The 21,727-nt window shown below is 48.0% G+C and overlaps 7 protein-coding genes across 7 annotated transcripts; 4 read left to right on the top strand and 3 right to left on the bottom strand.

The window, feature by feature from the left end:
• Nucleotides 1-188: 188 nt before the first annotated feature.
• Nucleotides 189-7,116, top strand: N7498_005532 (type I polyketide synthase; the record flags this gene model as incomplete). Its single annotated transcript, XM_058452594.1, has 8 exons — nucleotides 189-246; nucleotides 316-911; nucleotides 973-1,022; nucleotides 1,078-1,185; nucleotides 1,260-1,542; nucleotides 1,615-5,751; nucleotides 5,813-6,127; nucleotides 6,190-7,116. 8 exons carry the CDS (start codon nucleotides 189-191, stop codon nucleotides 7,114-7,116), a joined length of 6,474 nt encoding a protein of 2,157 aa, XP_058309132.1.
• Nucleotides 7,117-7,863: 747 nt separating this feature from the next.
• Nucleotides 7,864-8,514, top strand: N7498_005531 (uncharacterized protein; the record flags this gene model as incomplete). The annotated part of the gene is made up of 1 exon (XM_058452593.1): nucleotides 7,864-8,514. The coding sequence occupies one exon, from the start codon at nucleotides 7,864-7,866 to the stop codon at nucleotides 8,512-8,514; it is 651 nt and encodes a 216-aa protein (XP_058309131.1).
• Nucleotides 8,515-9,560: 1,046 nt separating this feature from the next.
• On the top strand, nucleotides 9,561-10,135 carry N7498_005530 (uncharacterized protein; the record flags this gene model as incomplete). Its single annotated transcript, XM_058452592.1, has 3 exons — nucleotides 9,561-9,575; nucleotides 9,626-9,911; nucleotides 9,963-10,135. The coding sequence occupies 3 exons, from the start codon at nucleotides 9,561-9,563 to the stop codon at nucleotides 10,133-10,135; spliced, it is 474 nt and encodes a 157-aa protein (XP_058309130.1).
• A 2,179-nt stretch (nucleotides 10,136-12,314) lies between these two features.
• Nucleotides 12,315-13,106, bottom strand: N7498_005529 (HpcH/HpaI aldolase family protein; the record flags this gene model as incomplete). Its single annotated transcript, XM_058452591.1, has 2 exons — nucleotides 12,315-12,950; nucleotides 13,050-13,106. 2 exons carry the CDS (start codon nucleotides 13,104-13,106, stop codon nucleotides 12,315-12,317), a joined length of 693 nt encoding a protein of 230 aa, XP_058309129.1.
• Nucleotides 13,107-16,155: 3,049 nt separating this feature from the next.
• On the bottom strand, nucleotides 16,156-17,274 carry N7498_005528 (O-methyltransferase; the record flags this gene model as incomplete). Its single annotated transcript, XM_058452590.1, has 1 exon — nucleotides 16,156-17,274. The coding sequence occupies one exon, from the start codon at nucleotides 17,272-17,274 to the stop codon at nucleotides 16,156-16,158; it is 1,119 nt and encodes a 372-aa protein (XP_058309128.1).
• Nucleotides 17,275-17,876: 602 nt separating this feature from the next.
• On the top strand, nucleotides 17,877-19,393 carry N7498_005527 (uncharacterized protein; the record flags this gene model as incomplete). Its single annotated transcript, XM_058452589.1, has 5 exons — nucleotides 17,877-18,035; nucleotides 18,140-18,627; nucleotides 18,706-19,108; nucleotides 19,169-19,274; nucleotides 19,335-19,393. The coding sequence occupies 5 exons, from the start codon at nucleotides 17,877-17,879 to the stop codon at nucleotides 19,391-19,393; spliced, it is 1,215 nt and encodes a 404-aa protein (XP_058309127.1).
• Nucleotides 19,394-19,872: 479 nt separating this feature from the next.
• On the bottom strand, nucleotides 19,873-21,711 carry N7498_005526 (Acetolactate synthase; the record flags this gene model as incomplete). Its single annotated transcript, XM_058452588.1, has 1 exon — nucleotides 19,873-21,711. The coding sequence occupies one exon, from the start codon at nucleotides 21,709-21,711 to the stop codon at nucleotides 19,873-19,875; it is 1,839 nt and encodes a 612-aa protein (XP_058309126.1).
• Nucleotides 21,712-21,727: the final 16 nt, after the last annotated feature.

The following is a 21,727-nucleotide window of genomic DNA, read 5'->3' as shown; positions in this document are numbered from 1 at the left end:
TCCAGATGTCCGAGCTTTCATGTGGGCTTCGGACCGGGCGACAAACAGGAATTGTCTTCCGTTGACCTCACCTTGTATCTCTATTGATTGCCCACTATATAAGCCGGGCTCGCGGTGCCACGAATGCAAATGTAACACGTCTCAAGTTAAGTAGACACCCAAATCAAACACACCAGCCACACCCAGCAATGCCGTTCGTCAAGGAAGAAGAGGTCTCGTTGGAGCCCATCGCCATTGTTGGCATGGGTATGAGATTTTCCCCTCCCCTCTTGCCCATTGTTGCTTGCTTCTTATTCTGATTATATTGTGGAACAGCTTGCCGCCTTCCTGGGTCCGTCGATTCTGTTCCCAAATTTTGGGACATGCTTCGGGAACAAAGATCTGTGAAAACGCCAAGAGTGCCCAGCAATCGGTTCAATATCGATGCGCATTACCACCCCGACCTCTCCCGTCCGGGATCATTTTCGGCCTTGGGAGGCTACTTTCTAGATGGCAACCTCGAGGACTTTGACTGTACATTCTTCAATATGACGCCGGTTGAAGCCCAATGGCTGGATCCGCAACAACGTAAGATGCTCGAAGTTTCCTACGAGTGCATCGAGAATGCCGGACTTCGACTAGATCAAGTGGCGGGCACCAATACCGCGGTCTACGTCGCTAGTTTCACTAGTGATTACCAGCAGATGTCTATCTTCGAACGCGACTTCCGACACAACTATGCGGCCACGGGAGTCGATGTCGGCATTATTAGCAACCGCATCAACAACACCTTCAACCTGAATGGTCCAAGTTTCACAATTAACACGGCTTGCTCTTCTTCGGTATACGCAATCCACAACGCATGCCTTGCTCTACGCGCACGAGATTGCGATGCCGCCATAACTGGGGGGGTCAACCTGGTTCTTATCGTGGTAGGTGCCCCTCTGTGATACGTTGGATCAATTTGAACGTACCCTCTGAGACATATCACAGGATCAACACATGAACACCGCAAAGTTAGGGGTCCTTTCTCCCACATCAGAGTAAGTGTATATGGTTTCTTGCCTTTCGCTAGATTTGGGAATTGACTCTTTTCAGATGTCATACATTCGATCAATCTGCAGACGGGTACGGGCGCGCCGAAGGTGTCGGTGCTCTCTATCTTAAGCGCTTGTCTGATGCCATGAGAGATGGAGATGTTATTCGGTAAGCAATAACTCGAACGGGTTACTGACTACGGAGAAAGGATGGCTGATTTTTATTCATTACTTTTCACATAGTGGCGTGATCCGATCATCTGCAGTCAACACGAACGGTAAAGTTGAAGGTATGGGGATTACCTTCCCCAATGTGCTTGGCCAAGAGCGTGTTCTTCGACAGGCATATAAAAGGGCCAACCTGGACCCGAGCAAGACCGCATACCTCGAATGCCACGGAACCGGGACACCCAGTGGAGACCCAATCGAAGTGAGGGCAGTCTCAGCTGGTATGAATGATACCCGGGACTCTGAGAAGCCCCTGCTTCTTGGGGCCGTGAAATCTAATATTGGCCACAGCGAAGCCGTAAGCTCCCCTCCCGCAAGTGGATCTTGACCATGCTGTATTATCTCATTTCTAATACGGCTGTATCAATAGGCATCTGGAATCTTTGCTACCATGAAGGCGGCGCTGAGCACAGAGAAAGGTCAAATTCCAGGAGTGCACGGCTTTCAAACACTGAACCCGAACATTAAAGAAAAGGAGTGGAATGTCAAAATTGTGACGGAACATACGGCCTGGCCAACAGACTTCGACGTGCGTCGAGCAAGTGTATCTTCTTTCGGATACGGAGGAACCAACGCGCATCTGGTGATCGAAGCTGTTGAGAGTCTGTGTCCCTGGTATGAACATGGCCAGCCCAAAGCGTCCGCAAAGTACGAGTACCAAGACGGGGGCAGACCTTTCTTGGTAACCATGAGTGCCCACGACGAGGTCACCCTCACTCGGAATATCCAAAGCCACCAGAAGATTGCCGGCGGTTATCACTTGCCCGATCTTGCATACACCTTGAACTGCAGGAGGACTCGATTTGCGTCCCGAGCTTACACGATTGCCTTCGCGGACCGAGTACCAGAGGCATTTGATACCGACAGCTTTTGCCACGGATCGCAACTGGACAAACCAAGCAAGGTTGGATTAGTCTTTACCGGCCAAGGAGCTCAGTGGGCACGCATGGGGTACGACGCTATGCAACACTTTCCTCATTTCCTTCAAACTATAGACACGTTAGACCAAATCCTGAGTCAGACCGAGCCAGCCCCAAACTGGAGCCTGAGGGCCGTTCTCGAGGCTGCAGCTAAGTCGAGTCCCGTCAATAACGCCGAAATCTCACAGCCGGCATGTACGGCTATTCAGATAGCGATGGTCGACCTGCTAGTTTCGTGGGGTGTCGATCCAGCAGTTACTGTGGGCCACAGCAGCGGCGAGATTGCGGCTGCTTACGCAGCAGGTAGAATTTCTGCACCTGAGGCTATACTGGCAGCTTATTTCCGTGGTCTCGCCGTTGCACGAGCTGCATCTGCTGGAACAATGCTAGCGGTGGGCTTGGGGGCCACAGAGATTGAGGATTACATTCCGGAAGAAGTGGCCGGTAGCGTCACCATTGCCTGTGATAACTCGCCGAAGAGCGTCACCCTGAGTGGCAGATCAGAGGATATTGCGATTGTTAAAGGTATCCTGGACGAGACCGGAGACTTCAACCGTGAGTTGAAGACAGGGAAAGCCTATCACTCACCTCACATGGATGATGTTGCTCCATTGTATAGCGAACTCTATTCAAATGCGCATCCAAACCTCACCAAGGAGGACCTGGCCTGGCGTCAACCATTTGCTCCAATGGTCTCCTCTGTGACAGGTGCTGAGCTCGCGGAGTCGGACTTGGGCATCTCATACTGGTGTGAGAATCTCAGAAACCGTGTCCAGTTCAACTCGGCTGTGACAACCTTGATCAAATCTGAATCATACGCGGACGTTGACATTCTTGTCGAGATAGGGCCCCATCCGGCACTCGCTGGTCCCCTCAAACAGGTCTTTGCCGCAGAGGGCTTGCAGAAGCATCACGTCGCGACATTTAAGCGAGGTGCTGACAGCGCCATTGCACTGCTCAAAACGGTTGGTGAGCTGTACCTGAAAGGTGTGGACGTCCAGTTCGACCTTATCAACAATATACAAAAGTCGGTCACAACACCAAGAGGTCCAGACTCCAAGGGTAAGAGCTCTACGCCTAAATATTTACCAGACCTGCCATCATATCAGTGGAATTACGACAAGCAATACTGGAACGAACCCCGTGCTGTGGCCGAGCTTAGACGATCAAAGCATCCCCGCCATGATATTCTGGGACGCAAGATTTTTGGACTATCCGCCAACGCCTCAACTTGGAAGAACATCCTTCGCCAGCGCGATGTGGAATGGTTTTCAGCCCATAATCTCGGTACAGATACCGTATTTCCTGCTGCCGGTCATATATCATTGGCGATCGAAGCCCTCCTTCAACAGCTGGATATAGATCCGCATGAAGCCGCTGGCGTGACGCTCAGGGACATCAGCATGCCAAGAGCGCTGCTCATTCCCGACGATGACCAAGGAATTGAGGTGCACACGCGCCTTCAACAGGCCGTGGGAGGCTGGTACGCATTTTCTGTTGAGTCAACTACCACGGAGGGGCTATGGACCATCCACAGCACTGGAAAAATCCGAAAACAGTCCATCGACGGTTCTACTAAACGATCAAATTGTCCGTATGAAGTCAGTCAATTGCACCGGCGAGTTCCGGGGAAGCTGTGGTACAGGGCATTTGATCGTGTTGGGTTCCATTATGGATCGAGTTTCCAGTGTATGGAAAACGTCAGGGCCAACGGCAAAGATCGTGTTGCTGCAGCGGAAGTGAAAGTTCGCACAGAGTCTGGTTCGATCAATCAAGAATCACGGTACATGTTGCATCCCTCCACGATTGACGGTTGCCTCCATGCAGTCATTGCGTCTGTGCACCGTGGTCTCCATAAAGAAATGGCCTGGGGAGTGGTTCCGCTTGAGATTGAGCAAATGACTGTCAATTTCCCAGATCAATCCGAAATGGATAGTCAAGGCCGGTGCCTAACATGGACGGAAAACACCCGGGCCAGGTATTTTCAGCAGAACGTGGAGCTTTTTAGCAGCCAGGATCGGTGCCTGCTTAGGATCCAAAATCTTAAGCTTGTTATTTACGACGCGGCTGTTCCAGCCACGAGCGCGTCTCCACGGCCCAAAAACCCTTACTCAAGAATATCCTGGGAAGAAATCAGCACGGCAGTGAACTCGCCTTCCGACTCCAGCATCTCCACGGTTGTGGTCAGTTCGTCTGGGCTCTCCTTACTTGCTACTCACTTGAACACAAACTGCACCAGCCTGTCCAATGATCTGCACGGATTACCTTGCGATACGGTCATTGTAGATGAGACTGAAGGCTCAATTCTAGCAAATCCCTCGGCAGAGATTTGGGACAATCTCAAATCAGTACTGACATCTGGGAAGCCGATCGTCTGGATAACACGCGGTGCCAACCAAGGCGATTGCGCTGAAGCGGGAATTGCTCAAGGGTTCTTGCGTGTTGTCCGATCGGAGATGGCTGCAGCTAAAATAGTTCTATTGGATGTCGATCGAGAAATTAACCCAACGAAACTAGCCTGTGAAGTCCAGCACTATCTCTCGACTGCGGCTGCTTTAATTTCTGGAAAGGACAACGAATTTTGGCTGACCAAAGACGAGACAACAATGGTGGCGCGTATCACGCCAGATGACGACCTTGTCTCTTTAGTTCATCACGAGGAACCGCATCAGACAACACCATTCAACTCAGGGGCGTATCACATCGGCCATATTGAGGGCGACGAGGTGGTCTTCGAGACGAACGAGCTATCCACACATCCTCTTCTTCCATTGGAGGCTGAGATTCAGGTCTCGCATTCCGAGCTCAGTAAAGAAGATTTAAGCACGGGAGCGAGTGATCGAGGTCGAGTGCGCATCGTCACGGGCACCGTGGAGCGCGTCGGCGCCGGGCTTGATACCAGTCTCCTAGGTCGGACGGTCGCAGCGTGCGCCAAGACACTGCACATAATTGAGACCAGGCTTGTCACCAGTCACTTTGTAGTGATGGACAGCAAGGCTATGGCTTACGCATCCAGCCTTCCATACCTGTGCAAAGCTGTTGATGCCGTTCTGTGTTCCGCGAGCGCCACCTCCGGCGATCATCTACTCGTCCTTCCCGGATCACCGCTCCTGAGGGATGCAATCTCAAAGCTTGGTGCTCAGCTAGGATTCCAAGTGTCTATTGCCGAGGATAACATTGCACATGTGGAGGAAATATTTGCTCGCTCGGAGCCCCCGACCATTGTTGTCGCCAGCTCGCCGTCCTCGCTCATTCCCGATGTCTGGAGTTGCATACCCGCAGGATCAAAGCTTGTTCTCAGCGATATCGAATTGGATGGATCTTTGGACTCCAGACCATTTGCAAGAGGTGCTAATGTTTCATTTCGCGGGATTGCTAAGGCATACGACAACAATAACGGATTAGAATTGCAAGATATTCTGAAGAAGAGTGTGGCTGCTCTTTCCAATATTTACCACGTCTGCACTGAGGAATTGACGCCGTGCTTCGACGTTGGGGAATTGACGAACATAGAGCATGTCCGTCAAGAGATCGCCAAGACGGGTTCAGGCGTCGTCAATATCCTTTACGGTCAAAGTCAAATCAAGGTAAATAGCCTCCCACAGTATAATTATAATATCCACGAAACGGTTGTGCTTACTCTCACAGTCTCGTGCACCCCGCCCTAAGGTTCGATTCTCTTCCGATAGTGCATACATACTGGTCGGGTGTCTTGGCGGCCTTGGGCGCAGCTTGACCACTTGGATGCTGGAGAGAGGCTGTCGGGATTTTGTATTCCTCTCACGGTCCGGAACCGCCACTGCCGAAGCTGCGGGTGTCGTGAAGCGGCTTGAGGAGGCCGGTGCTTCTGTCGGTGTCTTCTGTGTTGACGCAAGCGATGAAGCGGCGGTCACACGCGTTGTCGCAGATGTATCCTCCACCAGGCCGATCAGGGGAGTCATTGATGCGGCCATGGTCCTCCGTGTAAGTCAGCACCCGCCACCGAGTAGAGACCTTGGAAGGTCACTTTGGCTGACATATCGCAGGATGGACTCTATAAAAGTATGACAGTAGAGCAGTATCACGCAGCTCTCAAACCTAAGATGCAGGTGGCTTTGGCTCTTGATAGAGCGCTTGGCACTACCACCCTTGATTTCTTCATCATGACCAGCAGTTTGTCTGCTGTCCTCGGCAATCCTGGCCAGGCTAACTACTGTGCCGGCAACAGCTATCTGGATTTCCTGGCTCTCTGTCGCCGCAAGCGGGGTCTCGCAGGCTGCTCCATCGCCCTTCCCATGATCGAGGATGTGGGTGTCGTGGCAGAGAACGTGGCGATTGCGGACTCCCTCACGCGAAAGAATCCCTTTGGGATAGATGAGCGCGAGATGCTCATAGCCCTAGAAGTTGCAATCGTCCGAAGCACCGTGGGTGGGGCCGGGCAGTCATCCAGCAACCAAAGCATCTCTCCGATATCGCCAATCGACGATGCCCGACTCGTGCTAGGCCTCGAGCCACTAGCTGTCATGGCGGTTATCGAAGCATCAGCTGCAGACATGTCCGACGCGTATTGGGTTCAGGATGCTCGGCTAGGCTCGCTACGCGCGGCATTAGAGAGTCTTGCTGCTGAAAAAGATGCAGCAGGTGGAGGAGCACAAGGGGCTCGTGACGGAGCCCAATCGTCCATCACATCTGCCTCTCTAGCAGGCAAATCAAGGACCGAAGTCATGGATATCCTTGGAACGCACATTATGGGCAGGACCGCTCGAATCCTGGGAATGCAGTCTGACAAGTTCCACATGGACGGCGTGTCCGTCGCGCGGCATGGAGTGGACTCCATGATCGGCGTGGAGTTGCAAACTTGGTTGTTTAAGGAGTTCGGGGTGCAGATCAGCGTTCAGGTCTTGTCAAACCCCAACACAACATTCCGGTCTTTGGCAAGCTTGGTTGCCGAGCACCTTTACGTCGCTGCTTGAGTCGTGGCGGGCCGATGCTCCTGGCCTCCTCAGTAGTCGCACTCTATTACGGTCTTGGCTTGGTCCAGTGCCGTGAATTGAGCATCCGTGATTGCATACAGCTTTTGGACTATTCCAGTACCTGCTTGGTTGTTAGAGGAGGATGGGGGGAGATTAATTAATCTCCGAAATGATTTGTAGAGCTAGTTTTGTTCCCACGGCTTAGTTGCTTGGTTTGATTTGGCTTACATCTGTTGTATTTACTATGAATTTACCATCTACAAGCACAGCTGTCTTCAGTCAAGGACCCTATAAATACGTGTGCCTCCCAAGGTTAGTAGTCAAAGAGCTTCTCATATAAATCCGCGTGCCTGTAAGGTTAACTCGAAGTAGTTGTTGTCTGATAGAAGCTTTTCGAGCCTACTAGTTGTAGATTCTGGTAGTGTTTCATCGAGCTTATTACCGTCTCATCCACCACAAGGGCCTCTCCAGGAGTAGTCTCCGGCGGTGTCCAATCCCCCGGTCCATTTGATGGACTGGCTACCCGCTTAACGCAGCTGGCCCCGCCTCTCCGGGAATATTGGCCCAATCAGACACACGAGACAAGTCCACCCACGGTGATGATAAAGAGTTGTGTAGTATTCGTGACTCATTGCACGCCCCACTTGAACTTAATAAATCCATGAAACACACAGCGCCATCGATCTCAAACCTCGAGAATCCTAGCTCCGACTTTTTCCCAACCGGATCCAATCTCCGCGCCAGAAAATGCAGCCCAAGCCCGTTATCCAGACCGAGCTGTTTACCTCGTCAGAACTCCTCAAGCAACCATGGCTACCGAAGCTCACACGCATGATTAACGAGAGTTATCTCGTTAGCCATACCGATAAGATCAAGTTCGATCCCGGCAAAATTCGATTAAAAAGCGATTCAGAACTGTCAGATGAACTGGGCAGTGATGGGTTCACAGCCGTTGCATTCTCCGATGGCGACGTGGTAGGCACTGCCAGTATGAAACCTTGGAAAGACGAGTCGCTCTGGAAGCCCCTTGACCACTTCGCTACCGATGCAGTGGAAGACCAAGTCAATGACCGGATTGACCAAATTCTAAATGAGGTCTCCCTCCCGGGAGACTACGAGCTCGCGGTGGTGGCCCTTCCGCCTACACCGCAAATCCGAGGGAAAGGAATAGCCGGGCGGCTGGTGAAAATTTGCGAAGAAGAAGTTTTGCGGCGGCGAAGAGCCACAGGAGACAACAAACCCGTGCGAATTATGATTCGAGTGATCAGGGAGAATTTGGGCGACTACTGGCGAAAACAAGGGTTTGTCCCCGTTGGAGCTCAAGCTGGCCCCAAGGCCTGGGAAACCTTAGATCCTTTTGTAATGTGGGCGATGATACGTGAATTATCTCCCCAATAAAATTGGTGGAACTGGTGTATCAGGTGGTTCTCGGACATGGTGGGGGGCCTGCATGTTGTCGGTGGCTGGATATCATGCGGACCAAGGAGATTTTGCAAATGAGCCTCAATACCTTTTTTTCTTAGTTCTTCCGAATCTCCTCCTGGGTATTTATATAATCGTCTTTCAAACCATTTTTGGATTCCATTTTTTATGGCACCTTTCTAAACCTCTTTTTCAAAACTCCCGGACAGATAGTTATTGCCGCCTAATTAGGCCCACTTACAATATCTTTTGGTTCCTCCCTATGGTAGCGCGGCGCATTATTCACATAAATCAAACCTCTGGTTCTTAGGACTATTAATGACTCGTGGTCTTCATTTGGTGGATATTCGGATTTACAAATAGCGAATATTTCCGGCCTTTCTTATGTTCCTCAAGGGGACAAGCCGTCAAACCAGGGCTATACCATCCCTGCCCAGGTACATAGGCCCTACTGTAACACAGAATGTTGTAGCTAATTGACAAGCATAAAAGCTTTGTCGGAATAACTTTTAAATATCTCCAGTTTCATGTTCACAACGTGTTTGTGCTGATGTCCAACCTCGACAGTTCATGTCCGGGTATGACGCTAGTGTGCCCCTGCATTAGCTTGAACCCCTGAGGCCCTTGAAGAAAGTTACGTTCCTGCATTCCTACGGATTGAGATTCCGTCTCCCACTGTTTGCCAAGCTTCTCTGGCTACTCCCACAAATCGGCACATTCCAACCCTTCCGCAGCCTTCTCCTCCAATACATTGGCTTGAACAGCTCCTAAATCATGCCCGATTGAGGATCTGCGCGTTCCTGCATTCCACCAGATGAGGATCCGACTCTAGCATGCTCAGGGCATGTTATTCGATCCAAACAAGTTTTCGCGTGCCATTGCAGTCCCGAGGGTCTTCTTAAAAGGATGGGACCTGAGACCTGCTAAAGAATCTTTCGGCGGTAACTCGACCATTCGACATCAATCCGACCAACCGGCCTCTTCTCAAGAACCCTACAGGATATCACCCGCTACCTGTCAAGATGCAATTCTCAAAGGTTAGTTCGCATTCACCACATGCAGGATTCCCTGTTTCTAACAAACAAAGACTCTCGTCTCCCTGGTCGCGCTGGCTCTCGGCGCCAACGCAGGAGTGCCCGTTGCTAGCGTTGAGCTCCAGTCATGGGAGGCTGGAAATGGTTGCGATGCTGGCTATCCTGCTCACGGCGAGCCCATGTTCAAGGCTGCTATCACCGCGACGAGTATCACATGTGACAAAACGACAATAAATAGGCAGTGGAATGTGGATTTCTACTCGCTCAAGGCAGTTTTGGATACCAAGGATGCTTTCCTTTGCGAGGGTGTGAGTGTGTTCAACACGGACGACTGCTCAGGTGAGGGCGAAATTTCAAGTCAATTCCGGACATTTATTGACTCGTTCATAGGAGAACTCAAATACTTCCTACCGTTCCATGGATCTCCCATTGAACAGGGCGTGTGCATCTCCGAAGCAATCTTTGACCCTGGATTCCTCAGTGTGCGTCTTGAATGTCCCGGCTTCGCTGGAGGCGCCTTCGGTGGCTCAAGTGCTGGTCACAAGGGTCCTGATGGCTATTAAGCCATGTACGATCGAAGAATCGGCAATATACATACAACTCGTCAGACAAAGCGGCTGCTATGATTTGTCGCTATCAAACTACCGGTCCATGCATATAGGCGGGATAGTCTAGATTATGGAGACATGATCCTTTTCTTCTATTTTTCTTCTATTTTTCTTCTATTTACTTCTATTTACTTCTATTATATTTTATCTATACCTTGGGTAATCTAAGAAAACATTCCTTGTTGAATTATTAAGGGCCTTCGTAGGACTAAAGAGTTGACACTTTTAGGTAATCTATATACGTAGCGTTGAGGATATGCCCAGGGCAATCCCCGACACCTATATATAGGCTTTTTCCTCTAATAGGTTTCTGTAGTACGTACATGCTCACTTATATTAGCACTGTACCTACGCTCTTTATATCGATCAAGGTTGACGAAATTAGAGAGTAATATATTATTGCGACTCTTTCACATTGCGTCTTTGGATTATTGAGAATGAAGAGGGATATGAGATGAAAAGGAGGATGGATATATAGTTGGTAGTAAATTCCAATAATATTTTCTGCTGGTTCTCTCAGGGGTATATTTATATCGTTACTCCGAAAACTGTTTTCTGAGGGACAAACGCATACAAAACTGTTCTTGCACACCGCTACTCGGTGATCCATAAATAACTGGATAGATAACCCGAAAAGAAGGTGTTGTACACGAGAAAACTGTATATACGCGCTGATTATGCAGCCTAGTTTCGAATAACTATCCTCATGTGCCTAGCTGACCAATCAACAGCCGTCTGGGCAGAGAGACAGGACCAAGGTCAGTAGGGCCCTACTGAGATTTTAGTGGGGTGCGTAGGTCAATGCTCAGTAGTGTGTCCCCCCTTTTTGCTTATATAAACAGTGTAATGGTATGAAATATGTGGACTGTAAGGGCTGACATTCCTGAATTTCCTATGTTTTGTTTACCCTATAATTGGTTCTTACCATCTACCTCTTCAACCATGGCGTAGTTCGTATCGACCTAGTGGCAGCATCACTATACTTAGGTGTAAAAGCTTATAGATACTGCGCCTATTTCTATTGAGTAGGATCCTCCAAGAGAGATAAATAAGGAGCGTTTTGCTCCAACCGATAATCGTATCTTTATGAGCGTAACTCAGTATACGTAAATATATATCTTGCCCGTCACTAATACTTTTATGTATTATCTAGTATATTAAGCAGCTAGCAACACTGTTAATATATCTATTAGTTTTGAAGCCCTAAAATAAGTTCATAACTAGTAAACTCACATTTTTCTTAACCTGCGCTATCCCTACGATTGGCTTTTAATGGAAATGATGAAGATGATGAGACCTAGGTATTTCCTAGTTTCGAAGAAGTAGTGGAGATGGAAACTGGTAATTCTGATGGGTAAAAACGATGTCTCATAGGTCTTGGATACAGTGGCACCACACAAGTCTCCAACCCTCCTACACACCGCCCTTTCCAATCTAATATACCGCCTACCCTACCTAGAATGATAGGAATCCTATAAAGAGCCACGCTTATCGTGTTGTATAAGATTTTTGGATTCTTACGACCATATCATCTTTTGGAACATCTTTTGGAACATCTTGTCGAACATTTTCTTGGCCTTATTTCAGAGCCAAATAGTTGGTTTAATAAGTATTAGTGATAATAGCCAAGTTTGGACCAGCAGAAAATGCGGCAGAATGAAAGACGGTCTGTAGGAGGGTTGGAGACTTTTGTGGTGCCACTGTATCCAAGACCTATGAGACATCGTTTTTACCCATCAGAATTACCAGTTTCCATCTCCACTACTTCTTCGAAACTAGGAAATACTTAGGTCTCATCATCTTCATCATCTCCATCAATAGCCAATCGTAGGGATAGCGCAGGTTAAGAAAGGGTGGAAAAAGGGGAGAGAAAATATAGTATTTTTCATCGCGTTTTTAACCAAAATTTCAATCCAGAAGCTTTAGAGCAAAGATATTTCCTCATTTTAAAATACGATGGCAATATAATTTTCTGGTAAGAGATGAGTATTTGCAATAATCATCATTTCCTCAAGCCATATTTACACGTAGACCTAACTCTAGTTCAGCAGAACAGTTCTATCAACACTTCCAATCCTCTCCACGCAATCCTTTGCTCCAACTGCAATTAGGTTCGAATCGACATGCCCTAGAATCAAGCGGGCACCCAAGGTGTTGATAGCCCTGTTCCAGCCAAGCCGAACACCTTATTATGTTTACGACAGGCCACACTGACAGCCTCCAATGCCGCACGGAATTCCGGTGCTTCAATCTTCCCGGGGATACCCATGTCTGTTGAGAGGTCAATGCATCCGACAATGAGAAGATCAACTCCCTCCACGGCCGCAATAGCATCAGCGTTCGGAATACTATCCGCAGACTCGATCATGACGCCCACTGCCGATGCCTGAGAGTTGACCTCCTTGGCCATTTCCTGCATCGGCAAAGTCTTCAGGCCCACGGCCGCCTGCTGCAACCACAGGGACCGTTTTCCAAGCGGTGGGAATTTGCACATCTTGACACATGACTTGGCAGCCTCGACTGTCTCAACATGAGGAAAAACTACTGCCATTGCCCCGGAGTCGAGAACTTGTTGGACGTACCCCATGCCGCACTGGTATGGTACGCGAACAATAGGCGTTAATCCGGCCATCATAGCAGCACTGGTCAGGCCACTTGCTTCGGTAATAGAGTAGGTAGAATGCTCCATCTCTATCCAGATAACATCAAAGCCGGCGTTTCTGGCGAGTTGGACCACAAGAGGATTCGTCACTAGTCTGAGAACCAAGGCCTGGAGAAGATTAGCTGCCTTTTTCATTCAAATGTTACTATCTCAACAGATCTTTTTTGTCGCTTGCTGAAGCTCATTATGGATATGTTGCAAGCTTACATTGCATAGCTTTCCGGCAGCTGCCTTGCTATATAGAACATTGTCGCAAATGGTCATCTTGAATTAAATGTCTTCGTTGAGTATAATCTCAGTAGTTGGACTAATGCAAAGCCTTTCAAAATAGTCGTAAATGGAATGTAACTTGGAAAGAATGAGGAAAATAAAAGCTACTGAGCTTAGATATTTAGTAGAAAACTGACAGTGGCAATTGTTTCATCCGACTTAGCTGACATTTTGCCTGATATCCGAAAGCTCATACTGCTCTGTATGAATTTCTCATGGAGTTATCTACGGCGCCGAGTTGATTCGTAAGAAGCTTAGTTGCGAATTGCACGGAAATCGGGATGAGCCGGAAAAATTCGGTCTGTTTCGGCTCACCATGGGGTATGGGGGCACTAGACAAAAAACGGCAAAACTAACCGTAATAATTCACAGGTCCGTACATAACAAGATTAACGCTTGACCTATGATTCGCATCATTTCGTAGTTTTAAAGATTATAAAGAAAAGTCGGTAGATAATGGTTTTGCAATTCAGAAAGATGGGTTTTTTTCGATGCTTTTATTTAAAGATACCGCCGTTTCTTGAGCGTCGTGGTCCAGTACACCTGTATAGATCCCTGACTCCGTCCCGGGCATTTTGTCGTCTGCGTTGGAGAGGTGGGGCTTTATTCCGAAAGCGAGCGGACTCTGCGAGACATGTGGAAGATTTCATTTAAAATGTACTAGATGAAGGTAACTATATACAACGCTATCTAGTAAGTCTTAATTCAAATGACAGACTGCTGAAGGACGAGGAAAGTTAGTAATGCTTCGGTGAGTGCGGTAGAACATTTGCGCCACATGGGGAGCTGAAAAGCCAGACACTGTGAGTATGGACTTTCGCAAGTGGAATTTTGGCAGGCTGTGACAAGTTCGGATGACTTGTAACTTCATCAGGGCAATAAAAAGGTATAGGGGACCGTAGAAATGACCCGTGTGGCGTGGGGTAGACGACCAATATACCATTTGCGATGTCATTGGGGAGCAAGGCAATGCGGGATGAGTCCGGAACGAAGTACCATCGACTTGTCATTGAGCGCAGCCAAATGAAAAGGGCCAGTGATCTCTGTCAGTGAGACGTAGGTGAATGATGGTCATGAGTATCTGGGTATAGCGTATGAGTAGTTTGAATGACGTGAGAGAAAATCATGGAGAGACTGATCTTAGTTTTTGTTAAAGTGCGTACTCTGATGGCTTGGGTCGAATAAGTGCTTCCGGCGGTGCTAGCATGTGTGTTTAGGGGAGCACCTAGCATAATTGATGCTTCTAAGTGTCAGTGCTAATGTCAGATGCTTTGGTAGCTGCAGTGGGTACACCGATAGTAAGGTGAACATCGGCTCACAAAAGAGTGACGTAGGCTCTGTAGGTCGTTTAATTGAGTCTCAATGCCAGAAATATTCTGGAAATCTGGTGCTTTCTAGGTGAATATGAATTTAGGGCCGTGTTGGAAGTGTATATCTCTATGGTGTAGCAGAAGCAGTGTCTCCTAGGATGTCGCGAGAGATGGCTATCTCACTTTTCCTTTGCCTTTTGACCTGGAATGTTCGGGTCCTTATCCCTGAGAGCTTTATCTCGTCGATTGAAGCGAGTATAGCAGGAGCACAACATTCTCTGTCTTCAAATTAAGGTTTGACCTTTTATTTGAACATGCATATTACTGATTCGCGCCTTGCAGTCCGACCCTGCCCGGGAGAGATTCGCAGATTCACATTCACTTTTCAGAATCGTACCACAGCCCCGCGGATCTCTACCAGAAGCCAAAAAGGAATTGGAAAGGAAGACATCGGTCAAGGAAGACATCGTATCTAAATTCAAGCTTCTCTGAGCTGCAATCCCAGCACGCTCGATCATCGTTCGCCTGGACATCTTCCCCTCCTGCGTTCTGTTCTGTCCGCCCAACAAGAGCGACTGTTCTTCGATTACATGGATCATGGAGGCAAATTGGAATATACATAAGCTATGATTGCCATGTCCGAACGAAATTCAGTCAAGCAGCATGAGATACTCTGGTGTACAGAGATCTTGCGGAAGTATAGCCCTCGAAGATACGCATCTCCTAAATTTGCTTCTTATGGCGCTTCTAAGCACTGATCACTTACAGTACAACCTAATTACAGGTTTCACCCCTCGCACTTATATAAATCTTGCTGTCTAGCCACATACCGCTACTATCTACATCCGGCTCGCATAGGTCCACTCGAATCTCCTTCCCGCCGAGAATGACATCCGCTTAAGCGAGCACTGTCGGGCAACTTCTCGAACTGAAACTGCCTCAAGGCTTCTTTTTCTTAACAGCCTTGATTATATCCTGTTCACACCATACAGTGACCGTTTCTTCATTACTCCAAAGCCTATTTTGGAGGGAGGACGCTAGGCGGGATACGCGGTTAGTCATCATCGTGGAATGTTTGATTCGTTCGGCCGATGCTGATCTCCATCTATGCCCTAAGGAACCTTGAATGGGAGCTATACAAGATCCTTTGGTAAGATCCATGAAGCAATTCAAGTATTTTTGATCAGCGATCTTCTCAACGGTCGGGAATCTCCAAAATAGCTTCGCTTAGTGCAATTTTTTTGTTAGAACTAGCGGGTATAACAGTTGAATCATTGCCCCAGCAGTATTCGTTTTAAAATGTCCAGGTGCTGAAGATATAGATGTTGGGAATATCTATTGATATTTTATGGAAGCGGAACCATCATGAAGGTCACCTTCTAGCCCGGTGCCCTAATAGTCGAGAACAATGCGCTCAAGGCGGCGCAGAAGGGCAGGGAGTTGCCCAAAGGGGGAGAGGGCAAGTGAACGCTGCCCGTTTTTAGTATTTTAAATCTGTATTTTTAGTTTCCGGCTGGCCCAGTGCCACCATGCTCACAACCAAGATTATTCATACATGAGGCCTACTCGTAGTGTTGCAGGTTGTAGGTCCGTTGGAATATAGATAGAAAATCCCCTTGTAGAGAGCAAAATGGATGGTTGAATTAAACTTCAAAGCATCGTGATATACTCTATGTAGTCCTATGATTCCAGATTGCATCCAATTTCTAGGGTTTGCCTCTGTGCAGCACGCTCTATGCCAGGACAAACTCGAGAACTCCAAAGTCATCGAACTGAGAAGAGACCTGTTGGTACTCCGCATTTAAGCGGAAGCCAGCTTTACCAGCCAGTTCACTAAACATAGCAGCATTCTGGCGTTTGCCTGCCGCGCACATGAGACAGATGTCCAGCCCAACATTCATAGGGATTCGCTGGGGATTCAACATCTCCTCGATAACCAAGATACGAGTATCCGGTGCAACTGCCTTCCTAACGTTTTGGAAGGTTCGCACCACATCGTCATCTGGGAAGTCGTTGAGAACGCGACGAAATTGGTAGATCAGAGCGCCTTGGACGGGCTCAGGATAAGGCTCGAACATGCTACCACCGACCATCTGGATCTTCCCTAGATGCTCGTCCTGGTCCTTCGCCACGTTTGCCTTGGTATTCTCGATCACCTGGGGGAGATCGAACAGAATGCATCGCTCCGCGGGAATGAATTGATTGTTGGAGATGGCGTCGCGTAGGGCGAGACCGTGGCTACCGCCAACATCCACGATAGCAGGTCGCAATCCAGCCGCGAGGGCAGGCTTCATCCAGGAGAAATCATAGATACCCTTCAGGGAGTACATGACTCCGAGCTCGCGCAGAGCTTCGTTGAAGCCCTTGTGCAAGACCTTGTTGGCAACGATGATCTCATATGCGGGCTTGTCGTCGTAGCCGTGAGCCAGGCCTAGAGGGGTGGTACTGGCGCTCTTAGGAGAAGACAGGCCATACTTGGCGAAGTACTGTGGCATCTGAGCAAAAGAGCGAAAGACATTGTTGAACATGTGAATATACAGCCAGGCGGTAGGCTGATCAAACTTGTAAAGACGAGATTTCTCGGTATGGGCGACGCGACCAGGAGCAGGGGATGTAAGGATCTTGCCCGATAGGAAGAACGTTGTAAACCGTTCAACCACCTCCTCGGAACCTCCAATCTTTTTGGCTAGCTCAGTGACGAGAATATCGCCTTCATCAGGAATCGCATCAAATCCCTTATAGTCGATAAAGACTTTGATGAGGGTGAACTCGGCGGCAGAGAAGACAGGGTTGCCAATGTCGTGGTATGCCTCCTGGATACGGGCACGAGCTGCGTCTTGCTGGATCGTCATTTTGGTCGAAACCGTTGATTATGTTTTCAAATTGGAATTGAAACTCAAATGTAAGAATGGGAACTGATTTTGTGTCGTGAGAATCTGGCCATCTGTTGTTTGCAATTAATAGCCTCCGAAGCTCAACCACCCAAGTCTCGGAGCTTTTCGGTGGGGAAACGCAACTGCACCTCAACACAATATTGACCTCGCGAATCAGACCATGCTGACGTTCAACAACAATGAATACGCGTAAATTCGCTTGGTATCAATGTATGGGATAATCACTCTCGTTGAATCGGGGCATTTCGGACATCCAGGAGGATGTGGCGACCATCCCAGCACTAGACCCCTCAAACATTCGGTATGGCAGTCGCGAAACTCTTATCAAATCATGCAGTTGAAGCGGATATCCGGTATTCTTTAATTACTTTCATTTTAAGGCTAGTGAAAAGCTCGATTTCTTTTCTTTGTTTTTCTTTTTTTCAGGTTGCCGCCTCGTTCTTGACGAGTGATTCTTGGAACACACTTCGGCCGTTACAATACTCCACTTATACCATAACCAAGTCTCGGCCAATTTTAATTCTCATCTTCTTAGCACTGTTGTGCCTACCTGTTTAAAAATGGGATTGTTTGATCTGATTCCTGAGGAGATACCGGACGGCAGCTTTGCCATGATTGAAGACTTCAAGACAGACAGCCACGACAAGAAAGTGAACTTGAGCCCTGGGATCTACCGTGATGAGAATGCAAAGACTTGGGTTCTTCCTTCCGTGAAGCAGGTAAGATCCATTTACATATCCATCCTATTCACTTCAAATTTCTTTTGAGGTTGTGTTAGCTTCTTCCCAGGTAAATTTGCTCATTTTATACTAATTGTTCCTAGGCTAGAGTAGCTCGAGTCGATCAAACCTTTGATCATGATATATCTCCACAACTGGGATACCCTAGCTTGGTCTCTACCGCACAACAAATTACCTTCAGGGACACGCTAAGTACCCGTGTTATCACTTCCATGCAGACGATCGCTGGAACTGGTGCGAATCATTTCATCGCGCAATTTCTGTCCGAAACTATTCAGCCCAAGACAGTTTGGCTGTCTGCTCCCTCCTGGGAGAATCATCCAAAGATCTGGGGTCATGTGAGTTCTGCCATCAAGCAGCGTACCTATCCTTATTACGACTATCAGACATCGACACTAGACATTGAAGGCATGATCTCTACCTTGAGAATGGATGGCTCCAATGGGGACGTTATTGTCCTTCAAGCTTGTGCACATAATCCGACAGGCCTAGACCCATCAAGAGAATCGTGGGAAAGAATTGGTCAAATTTGCGAAGAAAAGGGAATCTTCCCGATATTTGATTCCGCCTAGTCAGTCCACCTCCAACCAAATCCCCGAAAAACCTCACAAAGGAATATAGGACTGACTTTCTCATCGCAATTTGACAGTCAAGGCTTTGCAACAGGAGATCCTTATAATGACGCATGGCCAATTCGTCACTTTGCGACACGCTCAAATGGAACAATGGAATTTGCCGTGGCACAGTCGTTTTCCAAGAACTTCGGCCTCTATGGAGAAAGAATTGGTGCTCTTCACATTGTTACTCGCAATGAAGAAAGTGCCGGCAAAGTGGAAGCTGTACTCAAGAAAATCTCGCGAGCTGAAATCACTTCTACGCCGAGCTTTGGTGCCAAAATTGTCGCGACCATCTTCCATAAACCGGAACTGAAAGAGCAATGGTACAAGGATCTGAAGACCATGAGCGGCCGTTTGGGCGATATGCGCAAGCGACTGCATGATGGACTCATCCAGAGAAACACACCTGGAAACTGGGGTCATCTTCTGACAGACGTAAGTACTCCAGATATATTCGTGTTATGGGACCATTAGCTTTAACACAATTGCAACCAGGTCGGCATGTTCTCCATGATGGGGTTGTCTCAAAAACAAGTTGCTGCCTTGAGGGAGAATTTCCATGTCTACCTTCTTCCCACCGGTCGGCTTTCATTCACAGGATGTAGGTTTCTCGGCATACAAAAATATTGAAGTTCTATAAATCTTAACTAACACCCTCCAGTGACCCACAAGAATGTAGAGTATGTTGCTGATTCTATTCATCACGTTATTACACTTTGAGAATGAAGTTGGAAATATGCACCCACATCTCAAAAAGTCGTGAGAGCGCCGTTTACATTGGTAGAGTTAGATGGTAAAACAAGAAAATTAAAAACTGCAATTGTATTTGTTTAGATATCCATTTTATCTTCATAGTGTCCTTTGAACTGAAATGGAACAGTCCATTGCTCTCTGCTGCACGCCAGTAATAACTAGAGCTGGATGCCAACCCGTGAGAATTAAAATAGCTCCCCTCAGTCGCCTCGTGAACAGGACAATTCACTATACAATCAGAAACGATGAAAGCTAACGCTTGAGTACACTGTTTCAGTTTGGAGCAAATTCCAGGTAACAGATAATAGCTTCCGGAAGACATGTTTGCGACGTTAACCATCTTGAATTATCTTTTGCATTCCCGAGAGTTCTTTCACTCAGAAATATTACATGGTCCCTCAATATTATCATTTATCAACCATGAACACCACACGTCCTTTCCCTCATCATTTCCCGTCGCTTTTTGTCTTTGACTGTTTTCTTATGAGACTAACATTTCTTCTCACGGTATGGTAATCGAACAGAGACTTACCACTGTCCCACGTGATAAACTCATGAAGGCCACATCCCGTTGGGACCATGGGCAAGACAGATACTTTCTTGTCTGTCACAACCTCCAGCAAAGCGGGACCATCAGTACCAATAAGCCATTCCAGACTGGCCACAAGATCTCCAGGCTCCACAACCCGTCGATGATGAACGCCCATGGCATCTGCTAGCTTCATGAAATCGGGATTTTTGTGATGTGTATGCGCATAGCGGTCCTCATAAAAGAGATTTTGCCATTGTGTGACCATGCCTTGCTCTTCGTTATTGAGCACAATGACTTTGACATCAATGTTGAATTGAACTGCTGTTGACAATTCTGTTAGTGTCATTCCAAAGGAAGCGTCACCATCAATATCGATCACTAGAGCATCCGGTCGTGCCACTTTAGCCCCGATAGCCGCTGGTAAGCCATAGCCCATCGTACCGAGTCCACCTGACGTGACTATAGTGCGAGGAAACCGCCATCGAAAATGCTGCGCCACCCACATCTGGTGCTGGCCAACACCGGTAGAAATTATGGTTCTTTCTTTCCGATCGCATGTGAGTTTACTCAACTCCTCAACCATGGTTTGAGGTTTTATCATTCCTGCTCTCTCAGTCCGTTCATAGTCGGAGAGTGGCCATCTTTTCTTCCAGGCCGAAATCTGGTCAAACCATACCTGCCGATCGGCGATTGATCGGCTCTGAATCTTTGGTAAAAGAAGTTTGAGGTTGGTACCAACATCCCCTTCCACGGCTTCGGTTACCTGTACCACCTTGTTGATATTTTTTGGCATCATTTCGAACTGAACAATACCCCCACAGCCCCGAATAGCTGCATCTTTTGCGCCCGGCGCGAATTTCGCCAGGTTTCCAGTGACACGGTCGTCGAATCGAGCACCGAGAGCGATGATCAGGTCCGCTTCCTGGATAGCCATATTCGCATACGCAGCTCCGTGCATGCCAAGCATATGAAGTGATTTTTCATCCATCTCATCAAAGGCTCCCAGGCCGTGCAAAGAGGTTGTCACGGGGATGGAGCTTTCATGAGCGAGAGCTCTAAGCATTGTCGGTCCAAATTTTGAACAGATTACGCCCTGACCGGCATAAATAACCGGCTTTCTCGAAATGTTAACCAGATGCGCCACATTCTGAATCGACTGGTCCAGTTGCCTTTGCTGAAGTTCCGACGTTGCCCGCAGTATAGGGCTCGATCGTGGTGAATGAATCGACTCAGTATCCACATCATGCCTTAAGATACTTGCAGTGACATCTTTAGGCAGATCGACAAGTACTGGGCCAGGCCTGCCACTCGTCGCAATATGAAATGCTTCGTTGATCCTTTTGGGTAATTCGGCAACATTCCTCACCATGACATTCCACTTTGTGCAGCCCCGGGAAATTCCGATGATATCAGCCTCCTGAAATGCGTCACTGCCTATAGCTCCTGTTGCAACCTGCCCCGTGAAAACTACCATGGGTGTTCCATCCGCTAAAGCATCCGCCATGGGAGTAATCACATTCGTGGCACCCGGGCCGGAAGTTACAACAACCACACCTGGCTTTCCAGAGACTCGAGCATAGCCTTCAGCCATGTGCCCAGCACCTTGTTCATGCCTTGGAAGGATAAAGTCAAAATGCTTCGAGTTGTAAATAGCATCGAAGACAGGGAGGATGGCACCACCAGGATATCCGACTAGATTCCGGTTAATATCAATTGTCTCATGGCGCTGGGTGAAGTGGTTGCCGACATACATATGTGTTTTACGTTAT

This window comes from Penicillium cinerascens (assembly GCF_028974065.1).
Source record: "Penicillium cinerascens strain IBT 15544 chromosome Unknown contig_5_segment0_segment0, whole genome shotgun sequence".
Classification (NCBI taxonomy): domain Eukaryota; kingdom Fungi; phylum Ascomycota; class Eurotiomycetes; order Eurotiales; family Aspergillaceae; genus Penicillium; species Penicillium cinerascens.
The sequence above is the reverse complement of the archived record's forward strand: the minus strand, read 5'-3'. Positions and strand labels throughout refer to the sequence as shown.